Source organism: Dermochelys coriacea, chromosome 4, assembly GCF_009764565.3.
Source record: "Dermochelys coriacea isolate rDerCor1 chromosome 4, rDerCor1.pri.v4, whole genome shotgun sequence".
Classification (NCBI taxonomy): domain Eukaryota; kingdom Metazoa; phylum Chordata; order Testudines; family Dermochelyidae; genus Dermochelys; species Dermochelys coriacea.
In genome coordinates, this window is record NC_050071.1 from 71,343,136 (window position 1) to 71,368,476 (window position 25,341).

Here is a 25,341-nt window from a genome sequence, read left to right on the forward strand (position 1 = left end):
CTAATGTATTTATACTCACAACACCCCTATGAGGATATCTCCCATTTTACAGATGGAGAACTCAGGCACTAGAGGGGCTGAATGACTTGGCCAAGGTCAAACAGCAAGTTGGTGGTGGAGGGAGGAACTGAACCCAGGTCTCCCAAGTTCCAGGCTAACACCACAACAATTAGACCCTCTCTCCTATCCCTTTTCTTCACTTTACTCACTTTTTCTCAGCTCTCACCCTCCACTCACTCCAGTGCATGGTTGTTGCCTGCCTGCATTAGTCTCCATAGACAGAGCCGGTTAGTAGTATAGATGAGACTAGTTGAGCTATACTAGTTGAGTAGTATAGATGAGCAAAATTAATTGACTGCCAGTCAGCTCCAGAGATGTAGGAGGAGCAGAAGCTGGTCAGCTCTGCAGCCTGCAAAAGGGAAAAAGCCTGGATGATCAGCAGTCCAGTCCTGGCCTGTACTCCTTGCTATCACCCTGCTATTGATGTCCATTGATTCTGAAAAGAAGACACTGTTTCCTTGGTAAGACACTGTAGTGTGGTCGTCTGGGTGCTGAACGTGGACTCAAGATTGGGCACTTGTATTTTCAACTCTGACATGCATCATGAGCAAGTCATTTAATTTCTCTGTCTCCATTTCCCAATCTATTCGATGGGATTACAAATGATATGTTATGCATTGCTGAAAATGAACTAGTCAAAGTGTGGAATGCATTCTGTAGATGGAAATGAGCAATATCTTTACCAATATTGGAGAGTCCAGTATAAGCCAAGGTCTAAAGTAATGGGATTTCAGCTTTAAAATAGATTTTTACTACTACTTACATCAGTGGGAGTAGGGTTGGATCCTTGATTGTTTTTAAATACTTTACATTAGCTACCTTTCTTACCAACTGCTTTTATTAAGAGAGAGAGAGCATTCTTCAGCAAACTTTGTGGTTACTTTCAGTGCCTTCCCCTCGCTCTTGTTTTTTTATTGCTGGTATTTCTTTGCCACTTTCCTAGTGTACTTGAGGATCAGATATTCACATCTCATGTTTGTGTGTATGGTCTTCACATGATAGTTTACTCTGTTCTGCCTCTATAGTGGCTTCCTGTGACAATGATAGTCAAAGACCTGAAAAAAAGAAAAGGGAATTTTTGAACTGCTTAGTCTTGTGTCAGAATCTGTAATATAACCTAAATAACTTGCCACCCAGATGAGCTGGAATTCTTGTGGAGTACTTTTAAAAGTGATACTTCTTGGTGTTCTGATTACATTGGTATATATTGTATATTTGTAATATTTCTTTGATGCTCTCCATTTGAATGTAATGAAAAAAATATTATATTAATTCAGATTCAGAACTGAATCACAAAAGATTGTGAATATGGAATATAAAAAAAGAAAGGGTTTTTTTTCCCCCGCTGAAACAAAAAATTGAAAATTTTGAAAAATGTTCAAAATTTTTTTGGAATTTATCTAGCCACAATATGATGAAAAATGTTGAATAAAATGAGAAAAAAATGCATTTATTTAAAAAAAATGTTCATGAAATATACTTGTTTTGGACCAGCTCTATCCAAGATTCAAGCAAAGCATGTAGCCCCGCACAACTCTTTTGCGTAGGGGCCCCCATTTCACAGCCACAGTCGAGCATGCAGCCTTCTCTCCATTTCCCCTAAATGGATTTGCTGTGCCAACTGGGTACAAATATGGACTAGAGAATAAGTAATGTGTCTAGATTTGGTGGGGTGTGTGTGTTTGTTTTTGGGTAGGGTTACGGACAGTGCTTAATTTGTAATGCGAGGTGCTGGGACTCAAGTTATTAGGTGCTGGGGCTCAAGACATTTTTTTTTACATTCTTAACTGGGGCAGTAAGCCCAGAGGTGCAGGGCTATGAACTGCCAAGCCTAGAGGTGCCAGGGCTCAGTCCTGTCAAGCCCTGGCACAAATTAAACATTGGTTACAGACAAAAGGATGGAAGTTTCCTGTAAAACAGAAGGCAAGAGAAACGTGAAATTAATTCATGGAAGTCCTATGACCTGTGTTATGCAGGAGGTCAGACAACATGATCACAGTGGTCACTTCTATCCATATTAACTATGAATCTAGGAATGAATTACGTGGCATGGAAATATGAGCAATAAATAATACACTGGGATGAAATGACAATGAAATGGGATTCCCATGAGTTAGGGAGCCCCAAGAGGCTGTGGGTTTGGCAGCAACATCTGAACTGGTTTGTTCAATATGGTTTCTAGTTGTATGGTTTTGATGAGCTAGTTTGCTGCCAGTATATAGGTTAATAGTCTGACTGTCCAGAACTGTGAGAAACACAAAAACCAATTGACTAGATTTCTGGGTCTACTTCACAAGTGTCTGACGTTCAGATAAAATGAAGAATAGCTCTGGATGTAATAAGTCAGGATGGTCTGACCTTTTCAATGCTGTGGGCCAGATGTTAGTTTTGTGGGCCACATACAGAAATATCATTCCAGATTCTAGAATCAGATCCTTTTTTTAGGATTTATTAGCATTTAGCATTTCTCTGTAGGGTTGAGAAGTAATAAAATTAAATAGGAGACTAGCTCACCTTATCAAGATAGGGGTGCCCCCAGGAATATTTCAAATGGTACATATGTCCCTACCCCTTCCGACTCAGGGAGGAGACTTTGGCCAGGGCTTCACTGTGGTCAGTGCACTGTCTGTGCAGAAGTAAAATTCCCCCTCCCCACTACCTATGGGAAGAGATGGGGTGCCAGCTGCACTGACCACAGGGAAGGCAGGAACAGGGAGCCATGAGGTGAGAGGACAGGGAATCCAACCTCTCCTCCGCACATACCCAACTGGTTCCCAGCAGCTGCTGCCTCCCCTCCTGACAATGCCTGGGACAATAGTGCAGGCAGCCCATGGCCAGGGACCCACCGCCCTCACTGGGGGCGATGGGTTGGGGTGCCCATATCTCTGCCCAAAAGGTGAGCCCTGCTGGGGTGCTGTGGACTGGAAGGAGAGGGGACTGGAGGCCTCAGCACTTCCCTAGTCTTAAGCCCCAGGTGGGGCAGTTGTAGGGATGGAGGCTGCAGCTTGTGTGCTGGGGCTCTCCATGAGGAGTTGGGTTGCAGGGGGCTACATGGTACTGGTTCCCCTGCACAGTCAGTGGCACTGGAAGAACTGAAAAATTTGGTGGAGGCAACCTTGGCCTGGTCGACCCCTGGGACAAATCTGAGTGAGAAGCACTGCGATTTAGTTGGGGTTGGTTCTGCTTTGAGCAGGGGGTTGGACTAGATGACCTCCTCAGGTCTCTTCCAACCCTAATCTTGTATGATTCTATGATCTACCTTGTGTTGGAATTCTGTATGGTAGAAATTTTCACTTTTTATTTTTTTACAAAGGTATTAAGCAAGGGCAGTGCTTGAAGTAACAAAGTTTTCAACAGCAGTTGAACAATAATGTTTTCATATTTTTTCTCTCACCAGCAGCCTGACCATCCCAGAGCCCACAAGGGAGCCCCAGCACTCCCTCAGTTCTGCTCTCTATTTTCTATTGTGGTGCCAGTCCTTTCCACACTCTCCCCTCCCTCAGCTCGATTCCCCATTTCACACAGTCCCAGCTCTTCTCCTTGTTCTATACTCCCATAGCCTGGCTCCCCTTTCATGCTTCCCCTCCTCTCAACTTGGCTCCCCTTCCCTCAGGCCACCGGTTGGACCACCTAGTACTAGTTCATCATTAAATATTTATTTGCATAATTTTACTGAGAAAAAATGTCAATTGAATAAAATACTTAGTACTGCCAGGATGGTCAAGTCACTTGCAGTCACTAACACTTTCACTTAGTGAGGTTAGTAAGGGACATAGGGATCACTTTACCCATCCATCAAATGCAGCCACGTTTGGGATGGAACACAGTAGTTTTTACCACCATATAGTAACATTTAGAGAGGAAGTGAAGAATGCTGTAGTCAATTAACATTTCAGAGAGGAATTATGGGGGCTGAATATTGTTTATTTCTGAATTGGAATTTGGCCAATACCCTATTGCTCAATCCTTGTTCTTGGGGGTCTCCGTTTTTCCTATTCTAAAGAACTCTACATATTAGTAGATTTATTGGTCCAGCTCGGCCTTCAGCTATGTGGAAGGTAACTCCTATTAACTTCAAGGGGAACTACACATGTGACAGAATCCAGAATTGTGCCATTTGGTTTGCTGACAGAAATATATGGAGGCTGGAACCTAAGTTTCATCAGCCATAACAACAAAAGTTTGATACAAACCCAGATTTTTCTCTGATTTGCACCCATGCAACCCATGTAAGTTTGGATGGGTGTCACTGACAGCAAAATTTAGGCCCACAGAGTGATTCTATAAATGCAAAGTGTAAACCGCTAGAAAGAAAGCATGGAATTAGTCATCAGACAATGACAGATAGCATCCCTTTCAGTGTGGAATAAACATGCATTTTCAGGTATGAATATATCAGTTTAAACGGATCTTGACTGTAGGACATATCTAATTCTTTCCTTCAAGCAGTTGCATTCTTCAGTAGTGTTGCCTAGGTCACTAACAGAGGAAAATATCATGATGCAGAGTTTTTAAAAGGACATGACTCTAGACTTAAATAGGAACAGCAAGTACCAAGTTAACTAAACCTTTTTAAAGAGAAAAGAAAACATCACTTTGGAACACTTTTGTAAAAGTAACATAAGCTATATTTTTCATCATTGCTGATGCTAAATTTAATTGCTGTTTCTATGCTCTTCAAAACTGTAAATCAAAGAGTTCTGGGGATAAGGAACAATGCAGGGAGAACAGTGCAATGTTTTTGCCTTTAGTTGAATTAAAGCAGCTGGTCTGCTCTTCCAGACTTATTCTGTACATTGAACTTTGCCTCAGTAACTACTGATATGCCAAATGTTTTACTGACCTCCAGGTTCCCTGCGTCTGTCAGTGATGATGGTGAACATCATAAGGGACAGCCACCCATGTACATGTTGTCACCATATAACTCTCGGTCCCTCATTACCAAGGACATCCCACACTTTAGAACACAATTTATTGCTGTCCTATATAAACCTGGCATTTATTTTCCTCGTTTTGTGAATTATGTCTATCACAGTTTGCTCAAACTGAGTTTACAGTCAGTGTGGTTTATGCCAAAACATTCATGTGTTGGATGGGGCTTCTGAGAGCCCCTTGCTTAAAAATTCCACCACCAAATTGAGGGTAAAGGTTAAGGTGGTTTCTCTTCCTCTTTCTCTTCCTTCCTCATCTCATCTCTGTAATGTTCATTCATTCCTGCCAAATGTATCTCTGGGGCTCATGAAAATACATCTGAAGTGAAAGTTTTCTGCCATTGAAATTAACTGAATTTCAGCAAATGTCAGGTTTGGCTGTTTTTGTTTTTTAGTTTTCCAGTTTGCAGTCATAGGATTTGTCACAGGTCCAAGGGAGAGAACTTCTATGGGAACCCTTTGTGAAAATGACAATTCATCATTCTTCTAAACTAATGAACCCCATTGTTCTTGTTGTTTTGTATTACAGTAACACCTAGAGGCCTCAGCGGAGATTGGAACCCCATTGGGCTAGGCACTGCACTACACAGAGAGAGAGCTCCTTTCCCAAAGATCTTACAATCTGAATAGACAAGACGAAGGGTGGGAGGGGAAACAGAATCATGGAGAAGTGAAGTAACTGTCCCACGGTCACACAGCAAGTCAGTGGCAGAACCAAGATTAGAACCAAGGACTCCTCACCCTATGACTTTCCCAGTAGACCATACTGCTTCCTATTGTTAAAAGCTTCCTGCCTTATTGTCCTCCCTGTGTTCTTCATCTTGAGCGCCACATGTAGCTCTCTAGGAATCTAAGTCCTATATGGCTATCAAGGATATGAGCAGATTCTCCTTGGTGCTATGAAATATGGTGGTTTTTTTAAAAGGAAATTTTAAATTTAATGAAATATGCACATGAGTTACCACAGAAAATATCATCTTTGCATTCTTAAAATAAAATGACTAAATACAACCACCATATATCCATACTGTAAGGGACTGGGGCATAGGCGGTCTGGCCTAGTGGTCGCACCTGTGCTTGGGTCCACACATCAGGGACAGTAGTATTTGAGCAGGGGTCAGAGGAATCACTGTAAACCAAGTTGAGTAAGCAAAAGTTGGGTCAAATTCAAGCCAGGGTTGGAGACTGGAGATCAGAGATAATACTAGGCTAGAATCAGGAGGCAAGAGTCAGGATCAGGATCAGGATCAGGCTGGAGACCGTCTGGAGTTGCAGCAGGCCCAAAGTCTGTTTTGTTGTTCAGGCAACCTCCTGGGGCACTCTCCAGGATTAAATAGGGTGGTTGGCCAATCAGAGGGCCGCAGGGTACTGTCATTATGGGTCATTTTGGGCAGTACTTCCTGCGGCGCTTATTCTCCACAGTGCTCTCTGGCTGTGCCTCTGCATGGTTTCCTGGTGTCATTGTGGGACTGTCAGCTGTCACAGGCTCTGCAGACATAGGTTCTAACCACCCATCCTTACACATGCATTTGAACTTTGAATGCCAAGCTGTGCCCGAATCACAACTATAAACCAAATATTTGTGTGAGTAATGCTGTGCAAAAAATTTTTTGGCAAACTTTTTTTTGGCAAAAAATGCAGATTCAATTACACCAATGTTTTGTGAACTTGTGTTGGTTTTGCCAAATTGTTCACATAAAAAAAATCCAAAAATGTCAAACCATTTTGAGATTTTGGTTTGCGATAATTTTTTGAAATTTCCTTCAATTTTATTGAACCAAAAAAAAAAAACCAGACAAAAACCTTTAAAAAATGGTCAAAGTTTAAATAAAATGTTTTGTTTTGGATTGAACAAAATGTTTCATTCAACCCAAAATTAAACTTTTTTATTTTTTGATACTCTGAGAATTCCAAAAAATCTCATTTTTGGTTTGACCCAAATTAAATGTGGCATTGGTTTGTGGTTTTTTTTAATTTGTGTTTGTTGTTGTTTTGTTTTTAATTGCTGGTGAACTAAAACATCCATTATTCTTAGTGTGAGAGTTACTTTACTTGTGAGTTACTCAAAGCTAAGTAAAGTACAGACCAAGAAATTTTCATCAAGGAAAAGGACACCTAGGGTGGGTGCAGTAGCCAAAACCATGACCTCTTGCATCTTGACCATGGTTGCATCTGGAAGGCTTTATTTTCCAGATGCTTTTTATCTATTTCTTTTTCCAAATGATAGTTGCAGATGCATATGCAAAACATTTAAAAATGACCAGAGACTTACTGTCAGCCTAATCTAAACAAACTGGTGATGCACGTGCACTCTGTTGGAGAGAAGGAGTGTGTACTGATTTATTTACCTTGTTTTGTAGTTTTTTGGCCTACCAACCTGGCTAGTATCCTATACATGTTGTCCCTGTTGGCCAAAGCACAGAACTTTACTTCAGACAAATAATTTATGAAGGGAGTCACATAAATGTCTGGATCAGAGGAGCTTCTTTTCTTTTTATTCAGATATTAATTGATTTTGTATATAAAAACAAGTTATGGTCTGTTGGTGGCAGGGGGTGCTTAGTGCATTAGCCTTTCAACAACTGGAGACCAAGATTGATTTTGGATAAATCACAAATACGACTGAGATTGGCCTCCTCTCAGTCCCTAGTGGATGTTTGTTCACATCACATATATTTGGCACATTTGTCAGTCACTGGTTAAGAGAGACCCAGGACTGCAATAACTAGAGTGTTTCCGACTAAGATCCATGGGCTGTGTTGAGTAGGGAAATTCGTGTGTCATTGTTCTCTACCTTTGGCTCCAGTCAATGCTATATTAATTTATTCATTTTCATGACTATCAGTTCAAAACACAACCTTTACAATAATTGTACGGGGTGGGGTTACAATTTATAATGCCTAGATTACCAGAATTTCAGAAAGGGCTGGATTTTTTTTAAACTGAAATCAAACGTGCCTGCCCATTCCTTGGAAAAATGTTTCACCGTGGATATGACATAATCTCAATTATAGTAGCCAGGAGGCACTCAGGCCCAGATCTTCTTTAGTCTCCTTCCCATTGAAAACAATGGAAGTTAGGTGCCTAAATATCTTTACCGATTGTGTCCTCAGATACTTATGGTGATGAATGCCAATATGAAAACCTAAATAAGCTGATAATTTGCACAAGTGGAGTGGGCAGATTTGAAAGAATCTTGTCCCCTTATTGGCCATTTTGGGTCAGGTGCCAGTGGGGTTACCCTAGTTTCTTAACCCTTTACAGGTGAAAGGGTTTTGTCTCGGGCCAGGAGGGATTTTATAGTACTGTATACAGAAAGGTGGTTACCCTTCCCTTTATATTTATGACAGGGGTTTTAAAACCTCATAGTATGTATGACAAGACCAAACTAAAAACATTTGTTCTTTATGTGTAACTGCAGCTTCAAAGCTTGTGATCCATGCTTACCATAATTCTGCATTTTAAAGTAATTGAAAATACTTTACATGGATGGGAATTTGCTGTGTGCCAGAAGCCAAAACAGACTTTTGTAAGGCTTTGGTTATAAAAGGAGAATCAAATTAATGTTCATTTGGATTTCTGTGAAACTGAGCCACGTTGACAGCAAAAAAGAACACATCCTTGAGACTGTAACAACCACCAGCCTGTTGCCCTTGTTTACTCTGTCAGAACAGTGGGAAGGAGGAATGGAAAAAATCCCATCCAATGTGCACACTGTTATCAAAGCATGAAAAGTGTTGCTGGTTTGGCCTGCTTTCTAAATAAATGTTACAGTGAGTATTCAAAGCAGGCTGGAATTGAGCCAAGGTTCCAAAATTCTCTGCTGTCAAGTTTCTGCATGTGACATAATTAAAAGTAAAATATGTGGAGTGTCTATGGGCAGTTTCCCTGTGCCCTCTCTGGCCAAAATAATTCAAATTTATATGCTTGAAATTATGCATCTAAATCCAGATCTGGGCCCCTACATAAAAAGGGCGGGGGATTTGGTGGTGCTGAGCTCCTTTGAAGCTCCCTTTGAAGTCCATGGAAATTTTGGCCTGATTTTGAAAGACAGAATAACATTTTCAGCCATAGTTTTGTGCTGACAGTTATTTGCACCTATATTTTAATTCTGACTTTTCTTATTGTGTCCTACAGCCTTAATCCTCCCACTGTGCACTGAAGATTATATTAGACAAAAAATTCACATTCAAATGCACAAATAAATTAGCAGCATTTTGTCTATTGTTTCCTAGAATAGGCTAAACATAGTCAAATGAGCAGCCAGGAACACAAAGAAAAGTCTCAGGACACAGTGTGTCCAGATAAGTGCATAGAGATGGTGAAACCACTGCAAAAGCCAGTGAATAGATGGTTTGGGTGACAACCAAAGCAGTAGAATGGTAATCACTTGAGGTGGTGGTCTGAACTGATTGCAACAACCATAGAGGGAGCTGATGTTGCTCATTACAGGGACCATGCCCTGGAGGGTAAATTGTAAATCCAATGGTGAATAAGATGAGTGGGCACCAGGGGCCACTGGCAGAGCTCCATTGGGAAGAGGCAGTGATTTGTGGCAATGGCATACATAATCCCTGATGGGGCCAATGCTTTGTCTCCTGAATCTCTCCCGTTCCCTAAGGGCCCACTTTCCAGGTCCCTGCAGTGTTGTTTCTCTTCTGTCTTTGCTACATAATAGCATGACCACCTTTCTGACCATACACACCTAATATCCTTCTATTTGTCTCCATTTGCTTGTAGCCATATTGAAGCTCATGTCAAAAAATGTATGTTTGAAGAGGTAACTTTTTTTTGGTATACCTAAGTGTGATTTAAGAGAGGGAGATAGAATTATAGAAGATTAGGGTTGGAAGAGACCTCAGGAGTCATCTAGTCCAACCCCCTCCTCAAAGCAAGACCAACACCAACTAAATCATCCCAGCCAAGGCTTTGTCAAGCCAGGCCTTAAAAACCTCCAAGAATGGAGATTCCACCACCTCCCTAGGTAACCCATTCCAGTGCTTCACCACTGTCTTAGTAAAATAGTGTTTCCTAATAACCAAACTAGACTTCCCCAATGCAACTTGAGACTATTACTCCTTGTTCTGTCATCTGGTACCACTGAGAACAGCCGAGCTCCATCCTCTTTGGAATAAGAATAGATCATCTCCATGAGAGGTCACAGCTCTCCCATCTCCCCTTCTCTCTCCAGCCTCAGTCCAAAACAGTCCAGAGTTGTTACAAGGCATATCTATTTGCTAAGGTTTTTGAGGGCTGCTAGCTGTATACATTTTTTATAGTTGTATGTCAAAGGCAGGTTGCCTGAAGTAGCTACCTCATTGTTTGAGTCATGGTTTGTAAATCTACGTAAATTTTGTTGATAAATATATTGTTACCCCCTTTGACCTAAGCGAGTGGCCAAAGCTCGGAGCTCTGGAGGTTGTTTCTGTTAGGAGGAGAAATTGATGAGTGAGACGGGTATCTGTGATGCAATTTTGTTTGTTTACAAAGAATGTACAGAGGCCTGTTTCTATGAACACTGGAGGAATCAAATAGGAGATAGCTTCTGTGCTCACAGCTCCAACCCCCTTTCAATCAGTCTTGGCCCAAAAGCTCTCAGTAAGATTTTTCTCAGGGCTGTGCTCTGAGTGCTTGTCACTGGCTTTCTGCTCCTTCTCTGTAGCCTGGTCCAATCTTAACAGTTAGATCGACATAGCAACGGTGCTCAGGGGTGTGAAAAATCCACATCCCTCAGCACCACAGCTATGTCAACCTACTCAATCTAGCTACCATTGCTCATGGAGGTAGAGTTTCTACAGCTTTGAAAAAACCCTTTCTGTCACTATAGGAAGTATAAAGAAAAGGAGTACTTGTGGCACCTTAGAGACTAACAAATTTATTTGAGCATAAGCTTTCGTGAGCTACAGCTCACTTCAGGTGTAGCTCACGAAAGCTTATGCTCTAATAAATTTGTTAGTCTCTAAGGTGCCACAAGTCCTCCTTTTCTTTTTGCAGATACAGACTAACACAGCTGCTACTCTGAAACCTATAGGTAGTATCTACACTATGGCACTACAGTGCCAGAGCTGTAGTGCCTGTAGTATAGCAGGGCCTGTGTCTGTTTCTGTGGTGTTTTTCTTTCTGCTTCTCTCTCACTCACACACATTCTCTCTCTAACTCACACACACACACACACACACACACACACACACTCTCTCTCTCTCTCTCTCGGATGCACACCTCTACTAAAACTAATACCCAGCCAACCCTCTCTCCCGTATAGTTTGAATTCCTGAGCGATCTCACATGTGCCTTTGTTTTTGGGCAGTGAAATGTTAGAGTTTGTTCTGAGAAGTGTGCCTGTCTTTGGGGGTGTGGCTGCTATTGTTTTATAAAGGTGCTGTAGTGTTTCTTACCACTATCTTAAATGAAAAGTGACGGTTACAGCCAACAGGTTTAATGCCATTTCACTCAGCCCACAACAGATGGAGATTTGCCTGGACCAATGTTATCCTGCCTTGACCTCACCAGGCCTAAGCCTTGGGTGACCACACTTCTTCCATGCTAGTTCCCCATGTGCTGTGCAAAACTGAAATAGTGCTGGCACAGGGGCAGCATAACACCCTGCTTTTTGTGTAACTTTCTTGGGCTTATTGTAGGTTATACCTTTTTGGACATCTGTGTGCCAGGTAGTGTGTGGGATGATTGGGACCTAGATGTATTTTGCTAAGCTTCTTCTTGAATTTAGTGATTAAAATATGAAATTGTAGCATGTGATATGAAAGCGTTGTTTCTTAATGTATTGCTGTATATTAGTCACTTGTGATTCGCTTCTCAAAATAGCCTATATGTCACCAGTTGATATGGAAAATGTTATCTTTTTTTAATAGTAACCCTATCCATTTCCCCACTATTAATTTACTTTCAGTAACAGAATATAAAATGTTTCAAGCAGAACGAGTCCAATTATAGTCTTCTGCATCAATTCACTTGTTTCCTTATTAGTTTCTGACAGTTCATTTCTACTATATCAGCTTAATAAACAATAAAATTATAGTACAAGGCTATATATAAGGAATTACCTCCTGTCCCTATCCTGGAAACACGACTGTAGTTGATTGAAATATTTTCAGGTAACTACCCAATACGTGGTATCTCCATTTTATTACTAATTTTAAAAGATCCAGCACCAGCAGTTGACTAGTTAGTTATGTATTGACAGGAAGATGGACTGAGGTGCTCTAACCCAATTGGAATCTTTTTACATCTTTATCATCTATGAATCTTAAATTCTAAATAATTTTAAATGTTCCTTGCAACAGCACAAACTAGGAGAGCATGATTTTTTCTATCATCCCATTAACATTTTCTCAATATGAGAAAAGTTTCACTTTTAAATAAAAATGGGTCCAGACCAAAACCCCAGGTCTAAACACCCCAAAGTGTGTGGATGTTTGGAATCTGACCTGGATCCAGTTACGTATATTGCAAAGCATCTCTCTTTACAATGGGCTACACCAAAATCAGAGATCTGACAACCCTCAAAAACTGGGGTGTTGAAAATCCAGCACTGAGACAGTATCAAAGGTTACAGTAAAACGAAAAGGAGTACTTGTGGCATCTTAGAGACTAACAAATTTATTTGAGCATAAGCTTTTGTGAGCTACAGCTCACTTCATCGAATGCATCCGATGAAGTGAGCTATAGCTCACGAAAGCTTATGCTCAAATAAATTTGTTAGTCTCTAAGGTGCCACAAGTACTCCTTTTCTTTTTGCGAATACAGACTAACACGGCTGCTACTCTGAAACCTGTCATTATGAAAGGTTACAGTGGCATTATGCTAATTCATCAGGCTGTAGATGGGAACCCCGGTGTGCTATTATTTTAAAAATGCAGAGACTGACAGAAGTGTTCAGTTCCACGCTGCTTGAACTGAATAAGTATATCCTTGTCTGTACTAGAAAATTTAACCATTATTTTCAGTAGTGAATCCCTTGTACAAGTACTGAAAATGGTTTGGAGGCTAGTACAGATTAGACATACCCATTTTTAATCACTCCAGATAGTGGGACTGAGACTTTCTGAAAGTGTGATCATACTTTCTGCAACAGTATGGAGAACAGCTTTTTTCTTTGTATGCCAGCATTTAAACAGTTATTTTCCTGTCATGAGGCCACACTGTTGAAAAGTGCTTTCAGTGCTGGTTCAGTTTCCCAGTGTAAAACAGGCTCTGGGACTGACTAGTCTTTCAGAAACAGTATTGCCATGTCATTTTCCAGCTGTGCTAGGAAGAGAAAACTTTGTTACACACTATGTATTCACAACAGTAACATGGGTTAATTATAGTGCTGAGGCTACACCACTCTAGTTAAGATGCAATCTTCTCCTTAAATGTTGACCTTTCTAAGGGGTCTATACTGCGAATAGACATCCGGGGCTGGCCTGTGCCACCTGACTTGGGCTCACAATAAGGGGCTCTTTAAGTGTGGTGTAGACGTTCAGTCTTATACTGCCACCTGAGCTCTGAGACTTTCCCACCTTGCAGGGTCCTAGAGCCTGGGCTCCAGCCAAAGTGCAAACATTTATACTGCAGCTAAAAAGACCCTTAGCTTGAGCTCTGCGAGCTTGAGTCAGTTGGCATGGGCAAGCCATGGGCTTTTAATTGCAATCTAGACATACCCTAAGCCCTCTAAAATCAACATGCTTAGTCAGATTCCTTTGATATTTGGTGTGCCTCAGGAGAGTTCGGGATATGGTTAGTGATCCTGTCATAAATATAAAGGGAAGGCTAAACACCTTTAAAATCCCTTCTGGCCAGAGGAAAAACCCTTTCACCTGTAAAGGGTTAAGAAGCTAGGATAACCTCGCTGGCACCTGACCAAAATGACCAATGAGGAGACAAGATGCTTTCAAAAGCTGAGGGGAGGGAGAAACAAAGTCTCTCTCTCTCTGTCTGTGTGATGCTGGGGACAGAACAGGAATGGAGTCTTAGAACTTAGTAAGTAATCTAGCTAGATATGCGTTAGATTCTGATTTCTTTAAATGGCTGAGAAAATAAGATGTGCTGAATGGAATGGATATTCCTGTTTTTGTGTCTTTTTGTAACTTAAGGTTTTGCCTAGAGGGATTCTCTATGTTTTGAATCTAATTACCCTGTAAGGTATTTACCATCCTGATTTTACAGAGGTGATTCTTTTTACTTTTTCTTTTATTAAAATTCTTCTTTGCTTGCACAGATGTGGAGTCTGGAAGGATTACAGTACACATGCACCAGTAAAGAAAAAAAACATGAGAGCATTTCTATGCAGCTGTTTTATAGTTGCTTGGTAGTTTGAGGGAACATGCTAATGCCATTGTCCCCATGAACACCGCACCATTGTTCAAATTTTATACACCTGTATAATAAAGATTTAATAACTCATGTTGCTTGCTACATGAGTTCTCTGTTGTAACACGTTTTTAATTTATGGGGAGGATTCCCTTTCATTCTTGCTGAACTAGTCATGCCTTCTTTACGGGCGCTGTTATCATATTTGTTGTAGTGTCATTGCTAACTTTGCTATTTTTTGCGTGTATTATGTTGTCACCCACTTCAGCACTATTTCAACTCCTATTTGAATTAATGCTTGAGAAAAAAATCAAAAAGAAACATTTAAACTTTTGGCATAGAACTGACTCTCTGATCACAAAAAAGTGAGTTAGAAGAAAATTGTATGACTTCAAATGAGCTTCTGCATTATTACTGATAACTGTGGTAACAACACAAAGAATATAGTTTAAAAAAAAAAGAATATCAAGTTCACAGCTTGAATTTCATGAGTTTGAACAGGGTAGGTGAGATCCTGACCCTACTGAAGTCAATGTCAAAAACTCATTGACTTCAGTAAGGGCAGGATTTTACCCAGATATTTTTTAATGTTAATGGTTTAATAAAAAACATTACTTTCTTGTATTGTGTTGTAGGGGATTTCCAAAGAAAACAGGCAGAACTGCTAGGATAGCATCTGATGAAGAGATTCAAGGGACAAAAGATGCTGTCATACAAGACCTGGAAAGAAAACTTCGTTTCAAGGAAGAACTTTTGAATAATGGCCAGCCGGTATTTAAACATAACATGTAGCGGGGGGATTGGGCATAGTTTCTCAGATAATTTATTATTTATATTACAATAGTGCCCAGGGGCTCCCTCAGGATTAGGGTGATTGCACTAGGCACAGTCCCTGCCTCAAAAAGCTTACAGTCTAATCTTAAAATGAGACAAAACAAGAGGGTGTAACAAACAATTGGAAGAAATGCTGTTATGAAGCATGTGGTTACAGATTAGCCATGTGCACATCTAAAAGGTTTTGAGCCAATTATTTTTCTATGCATTGTCAGACATAAATAAAAGAAGTCTCTAATTTATCTTTGAGAAAGTTCACCAGTTGTTCAGAAACACCAACTCTCTCAAACCTTGTGTGAATTTTTCAGTTAAGGGATTGTTTTAAGTGTCTTTGAAACCGTAGTAGTCCAAGAATCAGATGTTGACATTTTTCTTGTGATCTGTTTTAAATGATGAACGTTATTTAAATGCTGTAGATTATCTTCCCCATTTTGTAAATGAGGGGCAAAATTTTCAAAAGCTTCTAAGTGATATAGAAATCATTGAAATCTCATTGATAATCAAAGGATTTTAGATTTCTTGGGATATGTCTACATTGGGGGGAAAAAAGACCTATGGCAGCAATTCTCAGAGCCTAGGTCAATTCAGGTTATGGGGCTAAAAACAGCAGTGTAGATGTTCTCACTTGGGCTTGGAGCCTAGGCTCTCACACACACACACACACGGTTTCAGAGCCCACGCTCTAGCCCAAGCCTGAACATCTACACTACTATTTTAGCCTGGTAGTGCAAGCCCTATGAGCCCAAATTAGTTGATCCAGACTCTGAGACTCGCTGTTGTGGGTCTATTTTTGCTATGTAGATGTACCTTTAGTGCCTAAGTCACTTTTGAAAATTGGACTTAGGCTTCTAACTCACTAAAGAACTTTTGAATATTTGCCATAGATAAATAAGAAGCAGAGAAGCTAAGTGACTCATCAGAAGTCTGCAGCAGGATTAGAACACAGGACTCTTGAATCCCAGTCTTGTGCTTTGGCTGCAAAACCATCCATTTTAAAATGAACTCAGCTTCTTAAGGCCAAAAGAATTACAGAAATCTAATTTTTCACCATTTCTGCTCCACCTTCGAGTCAGTTTCACTTTCATACACTGTCACAACGCTGCAATACTTGATCTGCAAGAAAGTGTTTAAATACATGGGAACATTTTTGTTGCAATTTAGAAGGAAAAAAATTAATGGCAATTTCTATTAATGTTAGATTATGTGAACCCTTTTTTTTACTAAACCTAAATTTTAGGTCTAATCTATATTATAGTGACAGGTTTCAGAGTAGCAGCCATGTTAGTCTATATTCGCAAAAAGAAAAGGAGTACTTGTGGCACCTTAGAGACTAACAAATTTATTAGAGCATAAGCTTTCATGAGCTACAGCTGAATGCATCTGATGAAGTGAGCTGTAGCTCACGAAAGTTTATGCTCAGATAAATTTGTTAGTCTCTAAGGTGCCACAAGTACCCCTTTTCTATATTATAGTGTCTTTTATAAACTGTTCCCTTGTTCTGCAGAAGGGTAGAAAGAAACAGGAAATCACAATCACTCAGAAAGATACTATTTTATATAAAGTTGTCCTCTCTTTCATTGACAAATGGAGAAACAGAAAGAGACACTCTCCTTGGTATTCTCAATTGAACTTTATTTGGTTCTGATGTAGAAACTTACGGGCAATAGAGGGAAGTAGAGGCTACTGTGCAGATAGGAATGTGTACTGATAAACAGTAGCAAAAAAGTTTCATTTTAATCCCATTGCTATTCTCTTTGATAACTGTATGTAAACCTAAATTAAATGGCCTACGATAAAGCTACTTTTAATCCTTATACTATATCTGTTTTATAGGTGCTTTTCTTATTTAGACCCCAAACAACCAGCAAACATCCATTTCTAACCACTTTATGTGTTCTGTGTGGAGGGCGAACGAAGGTGGTATTTTGTGGGTGGTGGATGTGATTGTAATAATTTGCAAAGGTGAAATCATGGCTCTAGGAGGCAAGAGTCTGAAAGGTGTTTACTAATGATTTCCTGCCTTTTTTATTATTTTGTTGGCAGTATACACACTCTGAACCACCCTAACTACTTTAGTTAAAAAATATTTTTGTTTATGGGGAATAATATTAGAGCTACTGAGGCTTAAGTGAGAATTTTAAGAATATTTATTTAGAAACCATGATGCTTGTGGCTTCTCAATTATGAAGAACGTTTGTGTGAAATGGATTCTTTGTTTCTTCATAATAGTATCTGCTGTTCCTGCTTGTTTCTCCTCCAAGGTAATAATTGTGTTTGGGAGTGTAATTGTTTTCTGTGGAAATTATGTTGATGCCACAAATAGAGGAGATGGATTTTTTAAGAAATAAAGATCCTGTTTTCATTTCCGCAATACATTTGAGCAATACAGAAAATATGACACAGAAGCTAACTTATTTCTAAACTGAATGATTCTCAGATTTTCCCATGGGAACATTAGTTGCTCTTTAAGTTACCTGCTGTGTGGCTTTTAAAAGAGAAAAAAATAACTTTCTTTTACTTCCCCCTCCCCTTCTCCACTTTCCTTTCCTTTCCTCCCACCCCCCTTTTTTGTTTTATTTTGGTTCAGAGGTTAACATATGAGGAGAAGATGGCACGTCGACTACTGGGTGCTGACAATGCTGCAACTGTCTTTAACATACAGGAACCAGATGAAGAGCCCACTACACAGGTGCTACATAACTCTTCACTTGGACAGTAAAATAATCATTTCCTTTCCATTGTTCTTTTCTGACAACATTCTACTAGAGAGCTCCATATGGTAGGATAGATACACAAAAGACAGGACAGATTTTACTGTAGAAGTTGTGATTTATACACAAAAGCAATCAAGCGGAGAATACCATGCTTATTGCTCAGTTTTTCCACACTGAATAAGATGAAAGCGTTCTCAAATGTCTGCTTCCCACTTTGAGCTTCATTTCTTTTTATCCTGTCCTATCCTATCCTATCCTAACCCTTCAGTTTCTCAAGGCAAAAATTCATCCTCTGTTATCCTGAGACTAACTGGTCTTGTATGCCTGTAATCTGTACTGTTGTGTGCAAACCAAAATCAGAAGTGTAGCAGAAAGTCTGTTTAAAAAGCCAAGTAAGCCAATTTCCATGTTTGCTCTGATGCCAGTGTTGCTGTTCAGCCATTCATTTGCTTATGTTACCACATGCAGTACTTTCTTCTGAAAGAACTCCCAGAAATTGTAGTGGATTCCTCTTGATCTTCTTCCTGCTAGCTTTCATTTTCTTTCTGCCCTTACAGGAAGCTTGCTCTCTTGATGCTTCTATAATGAATCCTGTGGATAATCAAAAGGTTTTCATCTTTCTTCTTTCTTGCTTTTTTGTCTATTGATTTTTTGTCTCCTGTACCTTTCACCTTTACCCTTTTTCTTTAATAACGCTGCAGTGGCCAAACATTAATAACTTATTTCTGGGGTGCACTTACACACATGGTGTTTAATTTAATTTAATATTTAGTAAGCAACTGCAGACCGATTAACTTTAACAACACTACCATGATAGTTCTCTGTACAAATATCTTTCCCCAGTAATTCTGAGATCCATTGATGTGAGATGCTTTGCATCCTGCATTGGCTCATCTAAGTAATTTAGAATATATACAACATGAATAATGAGATAATTGGATAAAATTTCATGGGGAAACTTGTGAAGAAATAGGCAAAATGTTTGTTATAACCAAAATTCAACTTTTCTCTCACTTTTTTCTGCACAAAGTGATCATTATTTTCTGTAACCAAGTCAGTGGGTTGCGATGAGGGGCTTAATGTCATCAGCCAGATCAAATTAATTTGTAGAGGGAGAATCTGTGAAAGGAGACTTTACATGAGATACTAATATTAATAAGAAAAAGAAGGGTTAGAAATAATATAAAACCTACAAAAGGGTGTTCTATTTTCTGCAGCCTAAGAAAATCAATGATAAATAAAGATTTCTGCTGCTCTCTAGTCTTCAGTTCACTTACCATAAAGCCCACCTCAAACATGTCTAGATGCAGAGTATCTTCTTATGGGTACAAATCAGTAGTAAATTTAAACAAATTGTGTATTTCACACTAAACATTCCTTATTGTTTGTTTGTTTGTTTGTTTGTTTATTTATTTATTTGTGTCACTGTTTTTTAAGCAAGGGCAATCTGTGGCAGCAATTGGGTTGGGGCTGGAGACGTGAGAAAAATATGGCAGTTGTCATATGCCAGTAATGTAGCTTGTCACTGCTCAGGGAAAATGTAAACAAAATAATGGTATTTTTATTGTACTACTTGCAGTAAGGTTCTTCACAAACTCCAACTGTGAACCATATGGTCTCATGGCCATCTGGAAACAAACCCCACCCTAAATCTGCCTACACCCTCCAGGAAAAATCAGTGGGTTTTTTTCTTTATGAACTGTTTAAGAATATATGATGATATGCTTTGTGTATTTGGAAAAAAAAAAGAGAGAGGAAGGAAAGCAACCAGTGGCTTTTTTTCTTATGAATTAGACCCTAGGACAATATGAAATGTATGCCTAGTACCAGATGTTTTCATTGTTTTATAAGGATCTCATTTTGGCACAAATTGTTATGTTTTTCTTCTACATGATACAATTTCCTTTTATATGTAAGATCCTAATCAATTGTCAAAGACTTAGGGAAAGAAATTCATTCAAATCACATCATATTATGTAGTAAATGATGACAGACAGTAACACGAACCTTCCTTGTCCGGTAGGAGTATAAAGTCTCCAGCTTTGAGCAGAGACTGATCAGTGAGATTGAATACCGTCTGGAGAGGTCTCCTGTGGAGGAATCGGATGATGAGGTGCAGCATGGAGACGAGCCCACTGATAACCGTGTGGCACCATATTTTGAGATGAAGCTGAAACATTACAAAATCTTTGAAGGAATGCCAGTCACATTTACATGCAGAGTGGCTGGAAATCCAAAGCCAAAGGTGAGAGAGAAGGAAATCTCTTCAGAAGTGTGGAAACTTCTGAATTATTGTATTGATTATCTCTGTAATAACAAGTGTTCTGTGTATTATAAGTAGGGTGACCAGACAGCAAGTGTGAAAAATCTGGACGGGGGTGGGGGGTAATGGGAGCCTATATAAGAAAAAGACCCAAAAATTGGGACTGTCCCTATAAAATCGGGACATCTGGTCTCCCTAATTATAAGAATAACACTTTTCTGTCTGGGGGCAGGTCCTCAGGTGACATCTTCTTCTTAGTGTATGTGCAATGTGCTTCAGATGCCATGTGACCTTCTTCACCGAATTTGGTACGCTGGTTGGATAATTAGCTTCCACAGCCTGGGCCGCTGGGTACTGATGGGTAGTGCACCATGAATGCTGATCCATGCCCCCCAATCAGGTGGCAGAAATTGTCATAGCTCTATTGAAGCCAGTGAAGTTATGGTGATTTGCATCAGCTGAGGATCTGCGTCTTGGGGTTTATCTCTAAAGATGCACAGATTACCATCTCCCAGTCATATTAGCCATATATAATGGGTGTAAAATTTTCCAAATTACCCAAGTACCATTTTCAAAAGTGACTTAGGAGCTTAATTGTCATTGAAAGTCAATGGGACTTAGGTCATTTTTGAAAATGGGACTTAGATTCCTAGGTTACTTACAAAAAATTCCCATATGTTTCTGATATATGGTAAAGGTGCTCCTCATGCTTCTGTAAATTTTATTTTTTAATGACAGAAGCTTGTTCATCTCAAAATCTTCTCAAAGATCACCATACCTTCCAATGAAGCCTTGTCAAAGGAAACTGTCATTGACTGGGCAAAGATTTCTTAAAGGAATTTACTCCACAGCCTACCTGCCAAGCATCACTGTTTTCTTTTAGATTTTTAAAGTTCAAAAAATAACAATATAGCATCTCCTGGCATGGTGCATAGCGCTCGGGATGGGTTTTCTTTGAGAAAATGTTAAATCTCTGTTGATACTAGGTAATTAGTGTGGAAGAAAATTTCCTGTTTAGTAGGCAGTGCTTAGTAATTTTAATGATTAACCAGTAATCTACTGACCTATTTAGGTAACTGGAAAACAAAAGCAGCACTGGTTCCTTGTTGGCTTCATTCATAAAGCAAGTACATTCATAATTATCCTGCTCGGTAGGGGAAGATGGGAGGAAAGCAGTAATGTGCAGCAGGTTGTCACAGTGTCCCCTTGTGGCTAGATACTGTTTTTCGTTTAGATTATTCCATTGAAGCCCAGCCTTCACAGCAGCAAAGGCCACATTGGTAAGTTGCCAGAAATGCAAGGGTGCTACATAATTTACATAATAAATGTATTTAGGATTTTAGTTTGAGGAAAATATATATTTTAAAAATGTGTTTATAGAGTGCTGTTAGCATATAGTTACACAAAATTATAGAAAGTCCAAATGTGTTTGGAGTGTTGCCAGGGAAGGACTAGTTGGGAAAACTGGCGCAGCTTCTTTTTCTAATTTTTATTTTTGTATTCTCTCTCTGAAACTCAAATTTAATTCCACCCCATGTACTTGATGCTGCTGCACTTTTTACTAATGTAGATTGACTTTAGACTGGCTGAATCATAAAGTTTTATGGTTAAAGAAAATAATCCCATAGCCTTTTCAGTCTGTGTACTATTTTTTCTTGTACTTTGTTTCAGCTTTGTCACACATTTGGACTTGGGAGGCTGAGAGCAATGCTTAGAACTGGCCTTCCTCAACCTAATTTTTCTGGTCAATACTTGTGTATGTACAGAATGAGAAACACAGTGATGCAAACAAGTGGGCAGTATTGCAAACAGAAGAGATCAAAGAGGGAGTTTTTAATTAACCACAGGTAGTATTTAAAAAATTCAGCTTCCTAAACTAAAATGTACAAAACTCAATGTGGTATGGGCTAGTCCATTAAGGAGCCAGGACTAACTTCAGGCCTGATCCAATTCTTACTGACTTTGATGGGTGCTGATTAAGATGGGAAGACGAATCAGGACAGAAGAGTTTTCAACTACGTTAGGTCACTGTAGTTGGGTGTGTGGGTTTTCTGATGGAGAAGTGTGCTTTCTGCCCAAGGCTTACGAATCACAGTTTGGGTGGACCATAGTGAACTATGGTCAATCACTGTATTTGGAGAGCATTCAATTGGCTGTTCCCTAAAAACACTGGATTCTAAATTAGTGCATTGTTTGATGTGAGTATGTTGTGATAGCGATATTATGCTCCATTTCTCCATTATATTAAAAATATACAAATTGAAAGTGGTCTGCCATCCTCCTTGCTGGGGCTATGACCTTTATTCAGTTTGCTTGGAGATGCTTCATGTGTGATTAGCTCAGTTGCTAGGGGTGGAATCATTTCCATTGCTGTTGGGTAACTTGTCAACTGGCCTTCTCTGGAATTACCAGAACATGTTCTTTCCCTTATCTGCTTAAGTATGCCAAGATGGCAATTCTGAAATGGTTGAGACAGCTCCTATACTGCCATGTCCTGATGCTGGAAATGTTGACACTGGCAAATGAAAGCCTGGAAACTATTTACTCAATTTGAATCACCTTTTCCCCAAATAGTCTGTGAAAGAATAGATTTGGGAGGAACTGTGGTGTGTCTAACATTCATTACAAGGGATCTTCGTAAGTAGGATTATTGGTTTGATTTTTCTTTTTTCTGAACATGCCATGTAAGTTGAATACTGATGTGAAAATTCTGTCTTTAGATATGTTTCTAAAAAATGAATTTCCTTTGGTTATAACTCTCATGATAGTTGTTTTCTGGTTAAAGAGGGAATCAATGTGTGTGAGAGAGGATATGTGCTTTTTGAGGGATATTTGTCTTTATGATTATGCTAATTCCATACAGAGAGAAAGTCACTTCAAAATAGGGGTTAAGTGAGACTTGAGTGGTACACAGACCTTGTACTGGCCTCTCTGCACAGGGGTAGTTGTCATTCACAATGATTTAAAAATAGCTGAATCTGTGGTACAGGGTCAAAAATCACTGTTTTTTTAATATATTCACTTACAGTTTTTGAAAATTAAAAATATACAGTATCTAAATGTAAGGTCAATGACTACATGGGATAATATTAGCTTTTATTACAAGGTATCATACAAGGAAAATATTTTACCATATGGGTGGCCTTTGTTTCCAGTAGAAATAGTGATGGTACCATTACTTAGCAACCCACAACAGACAAGGGTTACATTAAAAATTCACTCAGAATAAAAAGCCATAAATGGGAACTTTTTTACTACCTGGTGGAAGTGAGTATTAAGCAATCAGTGTATCAAGTTCGGACAACAGGTACAGTTAATATTTGTCTCTGCTTAATTCTTGGCATGTTTCCTGATTCTCTGATGAGAGAAGTGTGTTACAAAATAATTACCACTTAATGCAAGCCCAACTAATGTCAAGTAACATTATGAAATATGTGAAGCATGCAAGTTAAAACTCATTTTTGCAGCTATGTCATTGTTCAGAACCATTAGCGTATATATATAAATGATCAAATATCTTTTGTCTCCAGTAAAAGCTCTGTCAGCAAATGAGAAAACATTACCAAATCTGTTAACACCATAGATTTTCTGCAAGCATGCTGACAGAAAAAATGGGAAACTAGTATAACCAGCTATTGAGGAAATGAAATCATTTATAGTGACATGTAATGCCTGTCAATACAAGAATCAGACATGGTAACTATTTTTAAAGGAAATTTCCACTCATTTCTCCTAGTGTATTGTATTTCAGTGAAATTTAAAAGTGTCCTTAATTTACTCCCCCAAATGAATGAATTATTGGCTTTGAAGAGTTGGCAAGTATGAAGAACCTGGAAGATTATAATCTAACTGGAATCTTGCTCTGCTTTGTCGCTTGACTGTTGCTGGAAAATTTCCGAACACATTTTTCTCACTAAATCACTGAGTTCTCACTACAGAAATAACACTCTGGACAACCTTGCTTGCCTTATGCTAATAATCCCATTGGTTTCACGACTGGGGAAGAAAAAATTGACTCTATATGTACTGTACTGCAAAAAAAAGAAATCCATATTCATTTATTGTTCTAACACATCAGTCCATGTATAATAAGTGGACGTAGCCCTTTTCCCTTCATCTCATAGGCAATTATAACACTGTGAAGACATACATTTTCTTCTAAGTGGGAAAGTTCTTTGAATGGAAGTACAGGCTTTATGGTAGGACCTAGAGAAAAACAATGAGAGAGAAAGAGAGTTCACCAGAGGTTCAGGTTTGAACACAAATCACCCTCTCCTGATAGGGTTTTGTTGCAGGATTCTGGTTAAACCCAGATTGACACCAGTTTGGTAAATCTGTAGCTGCATTCCATCCATGCACTTATACAAGCAGAAGCCATACGGGGTAGCTCATCTATTCTCCCTAGAGCTTCCTGTTCTGGACTTTTAGTCAGCACAGCCTTCTTAACTTCCCTGTGTATGGTATGTGCATAGGCTAATCTGCTCCTGATTTGCTTCCAGCCATTAGTGCTTCCCTCAGATCCTTCTGATCCTCACCTGGGAATTAACCCACAAAGCCCTTTGTTTGGGTTGGTGGAGCTGCCTCCCCAGGACATCAGTGGGACTGAGTGTGGCAAGACTTTGAGGCTCCCTCCAGGGGATGTCAAAATATACTGTAGTCCTTGTACTCACTATTGCAGCCTGTCAGGCATAGAAAGAAAATGGAGAAAGTCAAAGCAGATAAGATGCATGGTTTTAGACTTACTTTGCCCTCAACTCTTTTCTACAGACATTAAGGTAAGGCAGAGCAGACGGAGAACTCCCCCCCCCCCAACCATTCTTGTCCGGCTGATGAAGTGAGGACTGCCCAGCCATGAGAGGAGCTTGTTCCTGGAGCTCCCAGTTTTTCCCACCAGTCAGAGGAGCACCTAATGGCAGAATTATGACCCTAGACACAAGTTCTCTATTCGCCTCCTCTACAAAGGAAGATATTTCTCCAGGCTAGCTCCAGAGGAAGGAAATTGCCCCAACAGCTCCCTATTCTCGAGGAGGGAGAGGGAAGGAAACACAAATAAATCATATATTTGACATAAAATCTCTTTTTAGAGCATATATTTCAGGGTAGAGATCTAGGCCCTCTCCTTTTTTGTTTTTGAATCAGTACAGATTCGCCATCCTAGCAGACACTGGAGAGCGTCAGGGATGTAATGCATCCCAGCACACTTTTACTTAGCTTGCTGCTGGCTCCTTGG

General features: G+C 39.5%; 2 protein-coding genes across 2 annotated transcripts in view; one reads left to right on the forward strand and one right to left on the reverse strand.

Moving 5' to 3' along the window:
• Window positions 1–25,341, forward strand: part of LOC119854752 (palladin) — a 266,687-nt gene that overhangs the window by 215,506 nt on the left and 25,840 nt on the right. The window contains 4 exon segments of the mRNA XM_043513348.1: window positions 14,936–15,071; window positions 17,722–17,823; window positions 18,406–18,456; window positions 19,872–20,093. Coding sequence (XP_043369283.1) covers window positions 14,936–15,071; window positions 17,722–17,823; window positions 18,406–18,456; window positions 19,872–20,093 — 511 coding nt within the window.
• The window catches only part of CBR4 (carbonyl reductase 4), a 56,221-nt gene continuing 55,020 nt past the window's right edge, over window positions 24,141–25,341 (reverse strand). Inside the window, exon 8 of the transcript XR_006280847.1 lies at window positions 24,141–24,790. The gene's annotated coding sequence lies outside the window, so the exon portion shown is untranslated. The remainder of the gene's footprint in view (window positions 24,791–25,341) is intronic.